At 42.7% G+C, this 15528-nt stretch overlaps 1 protein-coding gene across 2 annotated transcripts in view; it reads right to left on the bottom strand.

Moving 5' to 3' along the window:
• The window catches only part of HERC2 (HECT and RLD domain containing E3 ubiquitin protein ligase 2), a 600800-nt gene that overhangs the window by 533359 nt on the left and 51913 nt on the right, over positions 1-15528 (bottom strand). For both annotated transcript variants that reach the window (XM_085851823.1, XM_085851824.1), the window contains exons 12-17: positions 9588-9739; positions 7057-7214; positions 6793-6906; positions 1996-2247; positions 1642-1841; positions 1180-1380 (exon numbers count right to left, since the gene is read on the bottom strand). In XM_085851823.1, coding sequence (XP_085707949.1) covers positions 1180-1380; positions 1642-1841; positions 1996-2247; positions 6793-6906; positions 7057-7214; positions 9588-9739 — 1077 coding nt within the window. The remainder of the gene's footprint in view (positions 1-1179; positions 1381-1641; positions 1842-1995; positions 2248-6792; positions 6907-7056; positions 7215-9587; positions 9740-15528) is intronic.

The following is a 15528-nucleotide window of genomic DNA, read 5'->3' as shown; positions in this document are numbered from 1 at the left end:
GTTATCTCCCATGTTGCATATATTAGCGCAAGTATGAGGTAATTGCATTGGGAAACAAGATATGCATCATTTTATGTACAGAAAGAAGTATACCCAACACCGATGTTTGTGTCTAAAACCACCATCCCTGACATCCCCTTTTTAATGTTCTTTTTTGGAGAAGGGACGGTCCAAGCCAATTGGAGACGGGGCAATACTATCTAATTGGAGAAGGAAGATACCAGACAATTTGGCTGAACAGCAACCATGGTAGTGTTTAAAAACATCCTGGTGAACTCACTTGATGGCAATTTTGGGGCTGAACGGTGTGGGTAAACAAGATGTTGCGAATCAAGCTGCCGGCTTTGGCCAGAATGCAATCAAGAATGTAACGGAGAGATGAAGTACCACCCAGATGTGAGAGCAGTATTCCATACCTGGCCTAACCTGGACTTTGTAAAGAGGAAGGAACTCGCTGGATGCAAAGTACAACCAGTTTCTAAAGAGGAAGTCGATCTTCCTGAAAGCCTCCTTCGCAAAGCAATATTGCCTTTACAGGAACAACAAAAATTACTTTATGATGGGAGTGGGGGGTTTTGCTTGGTTTACCTGCCTCTTGTTCAACCCACCAGCCAAAATAAAAATTAAAAAACCACTAAATAATGTGAGGAATATTTGAACCAAGACCTTTTGAAACCAAAATTTAATTAGTTCATCTTTGCATCATAATACACCTTTGTACCAAGTTTGGTAATAATCGGGAACAAAAACTATTTTCAATTCAAGGTCACATGACCTTTGACATTTATCCCCAAAATTGTAAGAGTTCATTTTTGTATCATCGGATATATACCGATAACAGGTTTGGTCAAAATCACTTTCGTGGTTCACAACTTAGGGTGGTGACTAAAATCTGCTACTTTTAGCAAAAGGTCACATGACCTTAGACCCTTTATACTCAAAATCTAATCAGTTCATCTTTGCATCATAATTCACCTTCATACCAAGTTTGTTAAAATCTCTTCAAAGGTTCACAAGTTATCACAATAACAAAAGTTGATCATAGATGGTTGGACAGACTGCCGGATGGACAATACGACAACATAATGGCGCTGGCACCTTCGGCAGCTCAAATAATTCAGCTCAAAATCTTTAATAATCTTCTCAGAATCCAATGCAGTCCAACAGATATAGACATACCTGAAGCCTCAGGAGATTGAGTGAGGCTACGGCAAGGCACTCCTTTTCCTGTGGAGGAGGCCAGTCAGAGGATCCATCCATCTCCTTGACAAGTCGGCAAAGAAGCTGGTCCAGCTGCTCGAAAGCACTCTGGCATATATCGACAACAAATAAGGAACGGAGTCCAGCACCACCCTCCCAGTAAGTGGTCCAGACAAAACTCTGAAACAAAGAAATACACACGCCCTCAAAGGAAGATACAGTAGCATGTACTTCTGCACAAGGAAAATAAATTATTGCATTCATCAATGGAAAGTATAATTCCAAAGCAAGTGAAATGAGAATATGGCAGTGACAACACAACAAGATGCATTCCATCCCACTCCAAAATCCCCAATGCAATATATATATATATATATATATATATATATATATATATATATATATATATATATATATATATATATTTGGATAAGGCAGCACCTGAGCCAAGCCACATGCGATGCCGATAACCCTCCTTTTCTCCAAAAGGGGCAGGTGCAGGACTGCTGGAAGCGGCTTGCAGGATTGGAGTGTGTCAAAATGCTGTGCTTGCTCATTTCCTCCCCAGCTGTAGATGCTGCCCTCATCCATAAGTGCCAAACAATGTGTGCAGCCCAGTGCCACATCAACAACATGCTTGTCTGCCAGTATATAATCAACCAAAAAAACAAGATTACAACACGTATATTACCATATAAAGTGTCAGATTTATACATGTCAGATTACATGAAATGCATTAAAAGTGAAGCATTATCATTGCTATCTTCATGACAATGCTTAAAATTAACAACACACCTTGGAGGCTCTCCACAAGACGTGGAAAGCGAACCTGGTCTTCAGTGCCATGACCTAGTCTCCAGCGATTGCCCTTTCCCCATGTGTAGAGATGCCCATCCTTGGTGATAGCTGCAGAGAACTGTGAACCACAGCGAGTTCGTATTACGCCAAGGCCCTGCAGTCGCTCAACCTGAAAGGGTGTCTTGCAGCTGTTGCTGCCTCCACGGCCAAGCTTTCCATAATCACCATCACCCCAAGACCACACCTGACCTGACGCACGCAAGGAAGAGGATGTCATGAGCACTTCTCTTTCAGGTTCCATTCACACTGGTGGGATTATCAGATAAGGTCAAGTTTACATAAATTAGTGTTAAATTTCCAAGTTTTCATAATTTCAAACACTGCTATTTTGTGTCAACTTGCCTTGACCTTTCCCATCAACATGGAGTTCTACAAGGCAGCGTTTTGCGATTTACTTCATTATTGATCAATGTCAATGATGTGTACAATTCATGTGAAAATGAACATTATAATTTTGATGATGACGACACCCTGTACAGAACGATACATGCCAGTTGTGAAAAACTACCCATCATACCATACGTGTATAAGAAAAGCCCCTGGTCAGGGACTTGGAACATGATGTTCAATGCTGACAAGTCACATGCTTTCACATGGTCTCTCCACAAGGATTGGCAATCAAACAATCCAATCTACTTATTTGACAGCCACTGGGACAGGTGCCATCCCTGTAAATCATTGGCCTATTTGCAAAAAACCTTTCATGGGAGCATCATATCACCATCAAAGGGTATTCTCTGTCAAGTTAAGGCAATCCTGAGCTGCTAAGATAACCAAACTCATCACAGTGTAAAAGGCTTTCATGTGGTTTTCCACATGTAGCTCCCCACTCTGGGCTGGTGAGGTATAGCTCCCCACTCTGGGCTGGTGTTTCTGCTCTTGAGGTGGTTGAAAATAAGGTCTTTCACAACATTGATATCTCACGGCAGGATTAAGTTCCCAAAGACATCTGGCCTTGCTCTTCCTTCCATATTCTACCTCTGCCCTCGACAAGAAACCCCAAATCAAAACCTTCTTCCTCGAGAGAACCTTCTCTTCTTTCCCTCCCAAAGCTCAGACTGGGTGCGCACTTCCATTCATTCATTCCCTTATTCTCCTGATTGTGGAATCATCGCTGTTTCCATTGTCTAGTCTTCTTCGCTTGAGTCTTTCAAAATAGCTGCCCATCACTCGTGCACCTCAGGCACTCACCCCTCCACATCTACGATCCCTTATACACATGTGAAATCCTTCCCGTTATGCCATTGCCATCCTTCCCGTCTTCTTCCTTCCCATCCCCCCCCCCCTTTTTTCCTTACATTTTGGTGGTTTGGGAACCTTTTGCCCGGTGATGTTTAGCTTCTTCATATAGGCCGCAAGGTGAGACCGTTTATCGTTCAATTCCATTACAAGGTCAGAAGGTCAACAATGATAACAATAATTATCGGAGAACAAGATAACATCTATCGTATACTGCAAGTTTAACTCTCGATTTCTGCCAGTTTAAAAGTTACATAGGCTTGGTCGAGCTATTTCATCTCATGGAAGCATGAGTACACACCAATTTTGAAACTCGACCAGAATGCTTGCCTGTGTCACATGACGTGTAAAATATCTGCGCCCGTGCTCCAATAATTATTGGTTTTCCACGTCGACAAAAAAGTGCTTCATGTAATACAAAACAGTGAAAAGTGGCGTTGTACACCCATTCACTCCACTTGTACTCAAAATCGTGAATGTTTGAAGAAGTAGTTGGAATTATATGGCGATAATTATAGGTGCCAGGTTATTGCAAGGAATCATGAAACGGAAGACCAAGAAGGAACCTGAAGAAGTAAATAGCAAAGATGGAGTCATCGGGAGGAACCTGGATAGGATTCAGGTTTCAGCCGCTACTCCACAACGATCAAACCCATCCAGGCGCAGCCAAGTGAGCCTTGCAGAAAATATTCTGCAAAAATTCCCTTCTCTTTAGAGAGATAGATAACAAAAGAGAGGAATAGGGAATAAAAGAGATGAAAGAGAAGAAAAAGCAAGAATTAGAATGATTAAAGAGAATTATAAAAAATAATAATAAAATGAGCATCTGGTGGGTGGAGAATTCAGTGAACTTCCTGTTGAAGCAGGATTTCATGCAACATGCAGCGATCGACACTTCATAAACAAGAGGCTCATTGAACTCTCTGAGAAAACGTGTCTAAAGAGGAATTTGCAGCTTGCCTGAGTGTGAGGGGTCGATCGAGTGTTCTGGTCCAGCAAATCAACATCAGTTGAAGCCTCGTCCCGAGAAATAAAATTGTGATCGCGATCTAGCCTTCATGCCCTGAGAACATGTTCTGCCTGCAGTGTTTTACGTTTGTAGGAAGATAGACCGCCATGTGAGAGTATCTCATAAAACCACATAAGACAGCTTGTGATGTGAGCTGAGATGATGCAGCAGGTAAGTAATTTGGTTAGTGAATCTTCCACGAATACAAAACTCTCAAACTTTTTGAATGACGAAAAAGGGAATAATCAATCATACCCACTTAAATAATTTTTTTCAGGGAAATTACAAGAAGCCAACACGCTGCTGTATATTAGAAAATTATATTGTGTTCTCTTTGATCAAAATAAAAACCAATTATTGCACCATAGCCCCAAGAAGGAAGCCAGACATAATACACACACACACACACACACACACACACACACACACACACACACACACACAAACACAAACACACACACACACACACACACACACACACACAAACACAAACACACACACACACACACACACACACACACACACACACACAATGAACTGGTAAGCACTTACAAAAGCTATTTTATTTGAAGTTGCAGTGCCTATCAAAATTCCACACCTCTTTCCAAAATTTTCACCTATTGTTGCCCCGTAGCCTGGAATTAAATTTCATTAAATCAGACTTTTTCCACCTGTATTTACACATCGTAACCCACAACTTCCAAATAAAAAACAAATTCTACAAATTTCAGAAAATTGATTAAAAATACAAAACCAGATATCTTGGTTGGATAAGTATCCACCCCCCTTATAATAGCAATTGTAAATTAGCTCAGATGTATAAACCAATCAACTTCAAAATCACACACCAAGGTAATTGCCATCCACCTGTTAAATTATAGTGATTCTGATTATTTCAGAATAAAATCAGCTGTTCCTGTAAGTTTCCTCTTCAGGGTAGTGCATTTCACAGCAAAGACTCAACTATGAGCACCAAGGAGCTTTCAAAAGACCTCCGGGGAAAAGTTGTGGAAAGACACAGATCAGGGAATGGGTACAAAAATATTTCAGAGGCCTTGAATATCCCTTGGAGTACAGTCAAGACAATAATTAAGAAGTGGAAGGTGTATAGTACCACTAGACCCTGCCTAGATCAGGCCATCCCTCCAAAATGGAGGACCAAGGAAGGAAGAGACTGATCAGAGAGGTCACCAAGAGGCCAATGGCAACTTTGAAAGAGCTGCAGACGTTTATGGCAAAGACTGGTCACACTATGCATGTGAAAACAATATCCCAAGCACTCCACAAGTAGAGTCCTGTCGGATAAAGTGCCGAGAAGGAAGCTATTGCTCAAAAAAGCCCACCTTAAGTCCCATTTGAGGAATGCAAAAAACAAACGCCAGAGATTCTGAAGCCATGTGGCAAAAAGCTTTGTGGACTGACGAAACCAAGGTGAAACGTTTTGGCCTATATACCGTAACATTCTTTTTATATCCCGTTCCCTTCACAAAGCTAGCTTCCAAGGACAGATGGCAAGAAAGAAACCATTACTGAAAAAGACGCATCTAAAACCTCGTATGGAGTTTGCAAAAAAGCATCTTAATGATACTGCAGGCATGTGGAGAAAAGTTTTGAGGTCAGACGAGACAGAAATTGAACTTTTTGGTACAAATTCAAAGTGTTACATCTGGTGCAAACCGAATACTGCACATCACCCAGTCAACACCATCCCTACTGTCAAGCAGGGTGGTAGCATCATGTTGTGGGGCTGCTTTTCATCAACAGAGACTGGCAAGCTTGTCAGTATAGAAGAGACAATGTATGTTGCAAAGTACAGGAGAATCCTTGATGAAAACTTGTTTGAATCAGCCATGAATCTGAATCTGGGTAGGAAATTCACATTTCAGCAGGACAATAATCCGAAATACAAAGGTAAAGCCACACTGGAGTAGCTGAAAAATAAGACAATAAATGTTCTTGAGTGGCCCAGTGCATGTCCTGACTTGAACCCAACTGGACATTTATGGCGAAACGTGAAGATTTCAGTCCATCAACAATCCCCATCAAACTTGGCAGAACTAGAGCAATTTTCATGTGAAGAATGGGAAAAGATTTCACCATCTCACTGTGCAAAGTTGGTGACCTACCCAAAACGACTCATAACAGTCATTGCTGCATAAGGTGCTTCCACCAGGTACTGACCTAAGGGGCTGGGTACTTTTGCAACCAATGAATTTTGATTTGTACATGTTTTTTTCAAGTATTCCTGACATGTACATGCAACATTGTTCAGTTTGATCTCTTCAGTTATGAGTAAAAAAAAGTTCATTTGGAAAAATTGTTTCTACATAATTTGCAATTCCTATAAATGTGGCGTGATTGGTAGGGGGTGAATACTTTTGCAGGCCACTGCAGCTCAATGTCAAATAATTTATCCACTTCATTTACAATTCCAAAGCCCATTGCCTCAAACCAATGCATGATGTCATTCGAGCAGGACAGCTCACCATCATCTGTGACGGCAAGAGTTTGGGCATCGCCAGAGCCACAGGCGACATCAATCACACGCAGACCTTTCAAAGCAGCCACAATCATTGGAGTCTCAACATCTTCTGAATCACCTGAAAGGTACAAACACCAAAAGTGTATTTATAAAGTAGTAAAAACATGGGCCACACAAACGAGCCTGAATTAATATACAAGTAACAAAATTCAGTGGCCATATTGATACAAACACAGCCATTGTTAAGGTAGCTCCGCAGTGGCCTTACCATGACCAAGACGTCCATAGCTTCCACGACCCCACGTATAAAGCTCCCCATCAGCGGTAACAGCTGCACTATATGAGCTGCCACAAGCCACATGCACGACGCGTTGTGCAAATGATCGTCCCGATAGAGACATGATAAGTTGTGGTTCATCCAAAGAACTAAAACGAGTGAACACAGGAATGTACAATTAATCACAAAAGGCTGCTTCTGTTCTATTATCTTTTCAATAATTTTCTGAATATAAAAATATAATACGTCACTCTCTTAAAATTCTGATTTGAGTGGCCTTCTAAAACAGGCATAGACAACAAAAAAAAAGCATTTTCACTTGGCAATGGGCTGCTGGGAATAAAAATTCAAGTTCTTTTCAGGTGGTAAATGGCAGTGCAATACCATCTCACATTGTACCCCGTCCTACCCAGTCTTTATTACCCTCATTAACCCAAGCCTCTTGCAGTTTGCAGTGCTTCCTCCCATTACCGTAACTCTATCCTCTTTTTCTAACCGTTCATTCCTTTGCTAATTGCGTGCAACTGTTGCCACGCTGCCCCACTTTCAACTCCGTATTATCTGTCACCTTACTCACTGATGAGCATCGATCTTTAAAGAAAACAAAAAAAAAGGAAGCCGGCAGCAAGCAATTTTTTAGCATCTATCACTATGACAAACCACTACAACGCATGAAATGTGTGTTTGTACTGCGTTATATTTTCTTCAGAACCAACTCTTGTTACCTCAGCCACCATAAGTGTTGTGTTTTCACGTCTGTCTGTCTGTGAGTGGGATAGCTCAAACAGTTATGGACAGGCGAGGACGAAACTCTGTGGACTTGTTGGGTGTGTGACAAGGACGAATTGATTCAACTTTGGTGAAGATCCGGATCCAGATCCGGATACTAGAATATTTTTAATTTTGGAAGTGATTCTTCACCACTGAGAGACAGGGCCAAAATGATATAAAGTATAACATAATATTTCAAAAAGTTGTATAGGGATTATGACAAAACTTGGTGGATGAGTTGGGTCAGTGAGAATAACAAGCCGATTAGATTTTGGTGTGTGACAAGGACAAATGGTCCGGATGCAGATCCAGCTTGTTAGTAGGACACAAAATGTAAACTGTTCAGCCTGCAGAGGTATGCGTTCTACCACACATACTGTACCTCCGCCAGGCTGAACAGTCTGGTTTATAGAAGTGGTGTGCCATTCTAGTTTATAGATGTGGTGTATCACCAACCCATAAATGATGACTGAATTTTCACCTCTTTCTGTGAATACGGATCAACTTGTCATCAGAAATTCTAACTCTATCTTACTCATCTTTGGTGACTTCAACCACCACCACTCCAGGAGGCTGGTAGTTGGAGTTGCAGCACTGCAATCCCATGGGAATGACCTCATCTGGGAAATTAACAACCTGCAGATCACGGGATACAGTCCATCCTTTCTGGAACTGGTAATGGCAAACTGTCCTGTTTCTTGACCAATTTCATGTCAAAGCATATTTCTCTGTGGCTGTTGTTGAAAAGCAACCTCAACTCTGCATAATCTGGAAAATTAAAAGGGCCTACTGGCAGGGGACAGCCATTGGCCCAGACTCAAAAGGAATGGGATACCATCTCTTCTGTATGCTATATTGATCCCACCAAGGAAAACATCAACAAAAGCAGTCTCAGTCTCAGTCTCAGTCTCAGTCTCAGTCTCAGTCTCAGTCTCAGTCTCAGTCTCAGTCTCAGTCTCTCTCCAGTTTATCCCATCCCTTCTGCTGGTATCCTCTCCATCCTCTCAGCTCCGATACACTGAATGCTGTGGCGAAGCAGTTGCCAACAAACAGGTTGCCATCTCAACATGGAAGGTAACCCCGACTGAGGGCAACTTTTGGTCACTCCATAAAGCTCATAGCATAGCAAGTCTATCCTGAGGCAGGCAAAATAATATCAAGTCCCACGGCCACTCATTACAGCAACATCACTGACTTCTCCTTTGCTGTCCACCCACACTTTCTGCATTTATCATTTGTAGTGGTGAATTGCAGGAAATTTTAAAAAGAGTGGTCTCACGAAGTGTTAAAAACTGAGGACCTTCTGCTATTGCCTGTAATCTGTTTCCATTACTGCTGTGGAATGTTAAGGAAGAGGAGATAGAATTGGCTAGGGCAGCAGCTTGGCATGGTCCTCAAAGGGAATCCAGAAATGAATGTCAAAATGAGTTTTGCTGTCACCACCCAAGGTTGAATTAAGACTTTGTCACAATCTTTGATTGCCCAGAGTGTGGAAACAAAAGCGGTCATTAAAATGATATTGCTGGTACCCAGGGTGCCCTGGAAAGTGACGTCACTTCCCCCAATCTTAGCAACTGTTTTTGTGTGAAAGCAAGACTAGGTGTTTCATGGATAAGTCCACACATGTTTGTGATGTGGGTCAAAGCTCCTCCACGAACCTTGGAACCTGTGGAAAGAATTTTTTTTAAGAATCTGAATCTTACTTAAATTTAAGAATCTTAAATTTAAATTCTTAAATTTAAGAATCTTACCTTCTGTCTCCATGCCCCAAGCAGCCTCCTTCACCACAACCCCAGGAAAAGACATGGCCTTGTTCAGTTAGTGCTAAAAAGTGCCTGCATTGTGGATGAGAAGCCACCTTAACCACAATGTGCTCAGCCAAAGCCTGAACTTGATGCAAAAGCTGTTGGAGAAAACGGAGATGAGGGTTGAAAATAAGTCATAACCAGAGTTGGTGTCAAAGCCACCCAATGCTCACCTGTTTATACATTTATCATTTTTAAAAGACTTGTCTAATAATTAATATTTTTTATAAAGCATTGCTGTGAAGCCTGATCCAAATAATCTTAAAGCAATATATGTATTTGTATATTGTAATCAGTAACAAGAGCGCAAGTGAGCACAATATTACGGTATGACAGACGGTATGACAGACCTGAGCCTCGTCCTGGTGGAGGTGTTGCTCTCTTCATCAAAGACTCTATTCCTCACTCTCCATGCACTGCTCTCACTCCCCCACACCCCCAGGAATACCTCTGGCTTCGGCTTCCCCTCCACTCCCACCTCATGTTTATATGTGTACTGTACCGTCCACCGAACAGTGATGACTCCATCTACATCTCACTACCCGAAAACATGGACCATCTTCTATCTTCTCATCCAAACTCTCTCTTCCTCTTATGTGGTGACTTCAATTGTCATCACGCCAGTTGGCTAGGTGTGGGTACCTCTCTCACCTGCCATGGCACCTCAGCAAAAGCTTTCTGCGACTCATTGGGACTGACTCAATCGGTCAACTTCCCGACCCGGATCTCAACCAATGGTACTCCATCTCTTCTGGATCTGATTTTGACAAATTTCCCTGACAATATCTGCTGCTCTTCCTTCACTCCAATTGGTTCTTCTGACCACGTCCTTGTTAAAGTGGACATCTCTCTGGCTGTTATCAGAGAACCACCTCACCGCCGTCGAGTCTGGCATTTCACTCAAGCCGACTGGCAGGGTCTCCGAGCAGCCATCAAACTTACAGACTGGTCTCCTATCACTACTTTCTCAAACATCAACTCATCCTGGGAATTCTTTCAAAGAAACTTGCTCTCCCTCATGCACAGATTTATCCCCTCTCGTGTTCAGTTGTCTTACCCTTCCTCCCGCCCTTGGTTTACTGAAAGTTGTGGCGAGGCAGTTGTCCTGAAACAACTTGCCTTTGCCTCATGGAAAGCAAACCCAACTGAGGGCAATCTCAGTTCTTTCCACAAAGCTCGGAACAAGTGTGTATCTACCCTCAGGAGAGCCAGAAAACAACATCTTTCTCATCTCAAGTCTGAACTCTCAAACCTCTCTCCCTCCTCAAAATCCTGGTGGCGTTTAATCAAATCTGTTTCTGGTATATGTTCCCCCTCCATCCCCTCCCTTACCTCAAATGGCCGCACTGCTGATTCCACACGTGATAAAGCTGAATGTCTAAACTCGGTGTTTGCAGCTAAATCTTGTGTCCTAAACCCATCACTATCTCTACCCACTTTACCCAGTCGCACCCAACTGTCCCTGGACTCTGTATCCTTTTCTCCTGACAAGGTGGAGAGCTTGCTTTCAAACCTCGAGTCAGATTCTGCAACCGGTCCAGACGGCATCAGCCCACGTGTCCTCAAAGCCTGCTCTTCTGCTCTTGCTCACCCTCTCTCTGTTCTATTCACCCTCTCATTTGCCCAAGGTCATCTGCCATCTGCTTGGAAATCTGCTAACATCACTGCCCTGCATAAAAAAGGTGCAAAAACAGATCCCTATAACTACAGACCAATCAGCCTTCTCCCAATCATCAGCAAGGTGATGGAATCCATCATCGCCTCAGATATGAAATCCTTCCTCTTCTCCAATGGCTTGATTTCCAATCATCAATTTGGTTTCAGACCAGGTCACTCTACCCTGGATATGCTGCTTCTGCTCTCCCATCAATGGATGGAGGTCCTCAATGCCAGACAGGAAATCCGAGCCGTATCCCTGGACATATCACGTGCTTTTGACACAGTCTGGCACCCTGCCCTACTCACCAAACTCTCTTCCCATGGTATTCAAGGCCATCTCCACTCATGGCTCGCAGACTTCCTCTCCTGTCGCAGTCAACGTGTGGCCCTAAATGGAGTTCTTTCATCCCCTCTTCCTGTGCAGGCTGGAGTTCCTCAAGGTAGCGTTCTGGGCCCTGTTCTTTTTCTGGTTTTCATCAATGATCTCTCGGACTCTCTGGAAAATCCTCTATTTCTCTTTGCCGACGACTCCACCCTCTGCCGTACCATCTGCCATCCCTCAGACCGGCAAGCAGCAGCTTCTTCACTCACTGCAGATCTGGATAAAATCACAAACTGGTCCAACATGTGGAACATGTCTTTCAACCCAGACAAATCTCACACTCTCACTATGTCTCTTCGAAAGGACCGTTTACAAAACCCCCCCATCCACTTTCTCAACAATCCTCTGGAAGAAGTCTTTTCTTTCAAGCTTCTAGGTCTCACTATCTGCCATGACCTTTCCTGGGAAAGTCACATTTCCAACCTCGCCTCAAAAGCCAGTCGCCGACTGGGAATCCTCCGTCGTGCTAAGTCCTTCCTCGGCCCTCTTGAGCTCCTGACCACTTACAAAGCTTTTGTCCGTAGCCTGATGGAGTACTGCTCTCCCCTCTGGGCTGGTGCTCCTGCCTCCCACCTTTCTCGGCTTCACGCTGTCGAAACCAGGGCATTTAAGATCATCGGCATCTCCCGCAATGAAGCTGAGTCTTTGGGCCTCTCACTCAATCACCGCAGGTTGGTCGGTGGTCTTTCTGTCTTCTACCGACTCCTCTCCAGCCTTGCCCCCCTGCTCTCTCTGCGATTTGTCCCCACCACATTTCCACAGGGCGCTCAAGGTCCGCCAACAACCCCCTTCTGGTAAAACTACCAAAATCACGAATCACTGCTCATCTTCACTCTTTCATTCCTCTTTTTTCCCGCCTTTGGAATAAACTTCCTCACTCTATTCTTTCCCATTCTTCCCTCCAGGCTTTCAAAACAGCTGTTCACCACCACCTCTTATCTTCCCCCATCCAAATCCTCGATCTTTTCTACCCCCGATAATCCACCCAAGCCCACTTCCTTCATTTCTCCTACTTTCCTTCCTGAAAGTCCCTGAAATGTCCATCTTCTCTTCGCCATGTTCCCCGTTCCATCCCCATCCCTCTCCCTTCAACAGTTCACCTAATGTGTCTGTTCCCCACTGTTTTGTCCCTTCCACTCCCGCCCCTCTTGTCTCATGCCTCCTTGCTGTGAGTTGTGTGTTAGCTCTCATACGAGCCTCGACCAAGGTATACAAAAATATATATATATATATATATATATATATATATATATATATATATATATATATATATATATATATATATATATATATATATGCCCGAACAAGAAGGTATATACAGAATTGTGCTACGACATGGAAAACAGCATCCTGGTTGCCATGGCAACCACTTTAGATGACGAACGCATGTCACGACACACCGTCTCCACAGTCTGTACCTATGTACCAAATATGAAACGTGAAAGTTGAAAACTTTGGGAGTTAGAGTGCGGACAGGAACGGATGGACAGACAGACAGACAGACAGACAGACGGACGACCGGTATCACATAATACGCCCCGATATATATATATATATATATATATATATATATATATATATATATATATATATATATATATATATATATATATATATATATATATATATATATATATATATATATATATATATATATCGGGCGTATAAAAAAGTGTGGTAGATAAAAACATTAGAAAGGAAAAAATAACTTGCACCAAAAACTTTAACATTTTCACGCTCACGCTGACGCTGAGGCTCACACTCACGCTGAGGGTATCGCTATAGCTCTCTGTTCTTCGAACAGGCAAGCTAAATATGAGTTTCATTGCCAAAGACACTTCAGGATCATCAACACCAGAGTGGAAGCAGACACGTCGGATAACGAAATGACCATCATATTGAAGAAGACACTTTTCTCTGATTTCATTCTTAACAAACTGGACTGAAGAGAGGAAAAAACAAGAATGTTATCACTGACCCATTCACGGAGAGTCCTAGTGTTTTTGCTAGGTTACAACAGGAGGGTGAATTCCCGAAGCTGAAGATTAGGGTGGTTCAAGGATGACATGAAATTCTTATTCTGCAAAATCTGAACAAAACGGGCATTGGTGAACATTTATTTCTCAAGGTATTGGTCTGTCACACATACACTCTTATCCTATCTCCTTAAAGGTCCTCTGACATGCCGAAGTACATAAATATCATTTATATATTTCCCAGAGGAGTTTTTCATCGTGATTTCACATCTGACAATGTCTTTTCACAAAACTCATTCTGTAAAATGCAAAATTAAAAAAACAAACCTCTTCGGGAACGCCCCTAAAAATTCTCCTGAAAGGAGCGTAACCCACATGACGTCATATACAGGATGTCAAAGGCTGCACGTTAATTACTCGGGTGGGTGGTCTACGTGATTGTATTGGCTTCCTGTGTGTTTCCACATTCGATTGGTCGACTCAATCGCTTCGTTCATTTCTGCTTTAAAAAAATCGAACATTTGGTTTTGAATAATGGATAACATGGACTTTCACTTGTCTGGGAACGACAATGAGTGTGAGAGAAATGAAGGATTTTGGTCTGAATCACATGGAGAATTGTCGGATAACATAGTCGCGGGAGGTGAAGTTCAGGCAGCTTTAAATGAAGTACGGCCTTATCATTTCGAGCACGAAGCAGGACAAGCAGAGGAAAATGGCGATGAAATTCCCAGAGTTAATTATGATCGGGAAGACATCGAAGGAAGACTCGGAAATAACAACTGGTTTGACTAAATCCTCTTCGCAATTCAATAATGTAAATTCGACTTGCATACTGCTCGATATCAGAAATATTTTAGTGACGTGACGTGACCAGCGCAGCGCAGCAGACATGTTTCTCAGCGGCGAATTAATCACAAACAAGACCAGCGCATGTCATCGGCCGTGTCTCTCCACGCATAAAACGAAGCAATCTCGCTGTCCGGATACGATGAAAACTTGTGTGCAGAACACACCTTGCGACACAATTGTCGAGAGTATTCCGATAAATCTGACGTTTTGTTGCATTTTTATTTATTTTATTCCTACTGTCGTCATGTAGCACCAGTAGAAAACAATGAAGAAAAGAGAATAATAAAATAAAGCTACAGCACGTCAGATTTATCGGCCTAGTCAGACGGACGACGGATTTATCGGACTATTCTAGACTCTAGAGATCTCGGGTTGACAAGTAACTTGTATTAGCATGCACACAATGTATAAGACAATGCGTAAGAGTCCCGAGGATATGAGGCCGTGTAATAGGACAGATACATTTGTCTTTCATTGTTGTGCAAACATTTTTTTCCGTTTTCTTTTATTACAGCATTTTGGCTGCTGGTGCTGGACGCATGGCAGCTTAGCTGCCAGGGTAGCTATCATTTCTTGAAGCGAAATCGTGTCGCTGATGCAGTGCCCCTCTACCAGTACACACACTGGAACTGGTACTACTTTTGCCGACCTCGGAAGGATGACAGGCTGAGTCAACCCCCTGGTGTATTAATTCAGCGGCCTACGGGGCTTGAACTCAGGACCCTAGGATCCCAAGCCGCCACCCTAACCACTGAGCCAACACCAGGCGAGCATTTTGGCTGAATGTTAATGAATAGCATGCCAATGGAAGCAGTACCTTCACTTTAGATGTCCATATTCTCCGACGATTATCATCTTTCGGGAATACAAGAAGGCTTACACCGTCTTTGCTTGTATTGCTGCATCCTGCTACAATACATCTTGCAGGCATTTTCGAAAGTTCGGCTAAAACTATTTAAAACTTTCGCGAAACAATCACTGGAATTAAGACTATCACAGAGATTGCACTAACATGTGC

Source organism: Eptatretus burgeri, chromosome 13, assembly GCF_056783735.1.
Source record: "Eptatretus burgeri isolate ZD-2024b chromosome 13, Ebu_testis_v1, whole genome shotgun sequence".
Lineage (NCBI taxonomy): Eukaryota > Metazoa > Chordata > Myxini > Myxiniformes > Myxinidae > Eptatretus > Eptatretus burgeri.
This window is presented reverse-complemented; position numbering and strand designations above follow the sequence as displayed.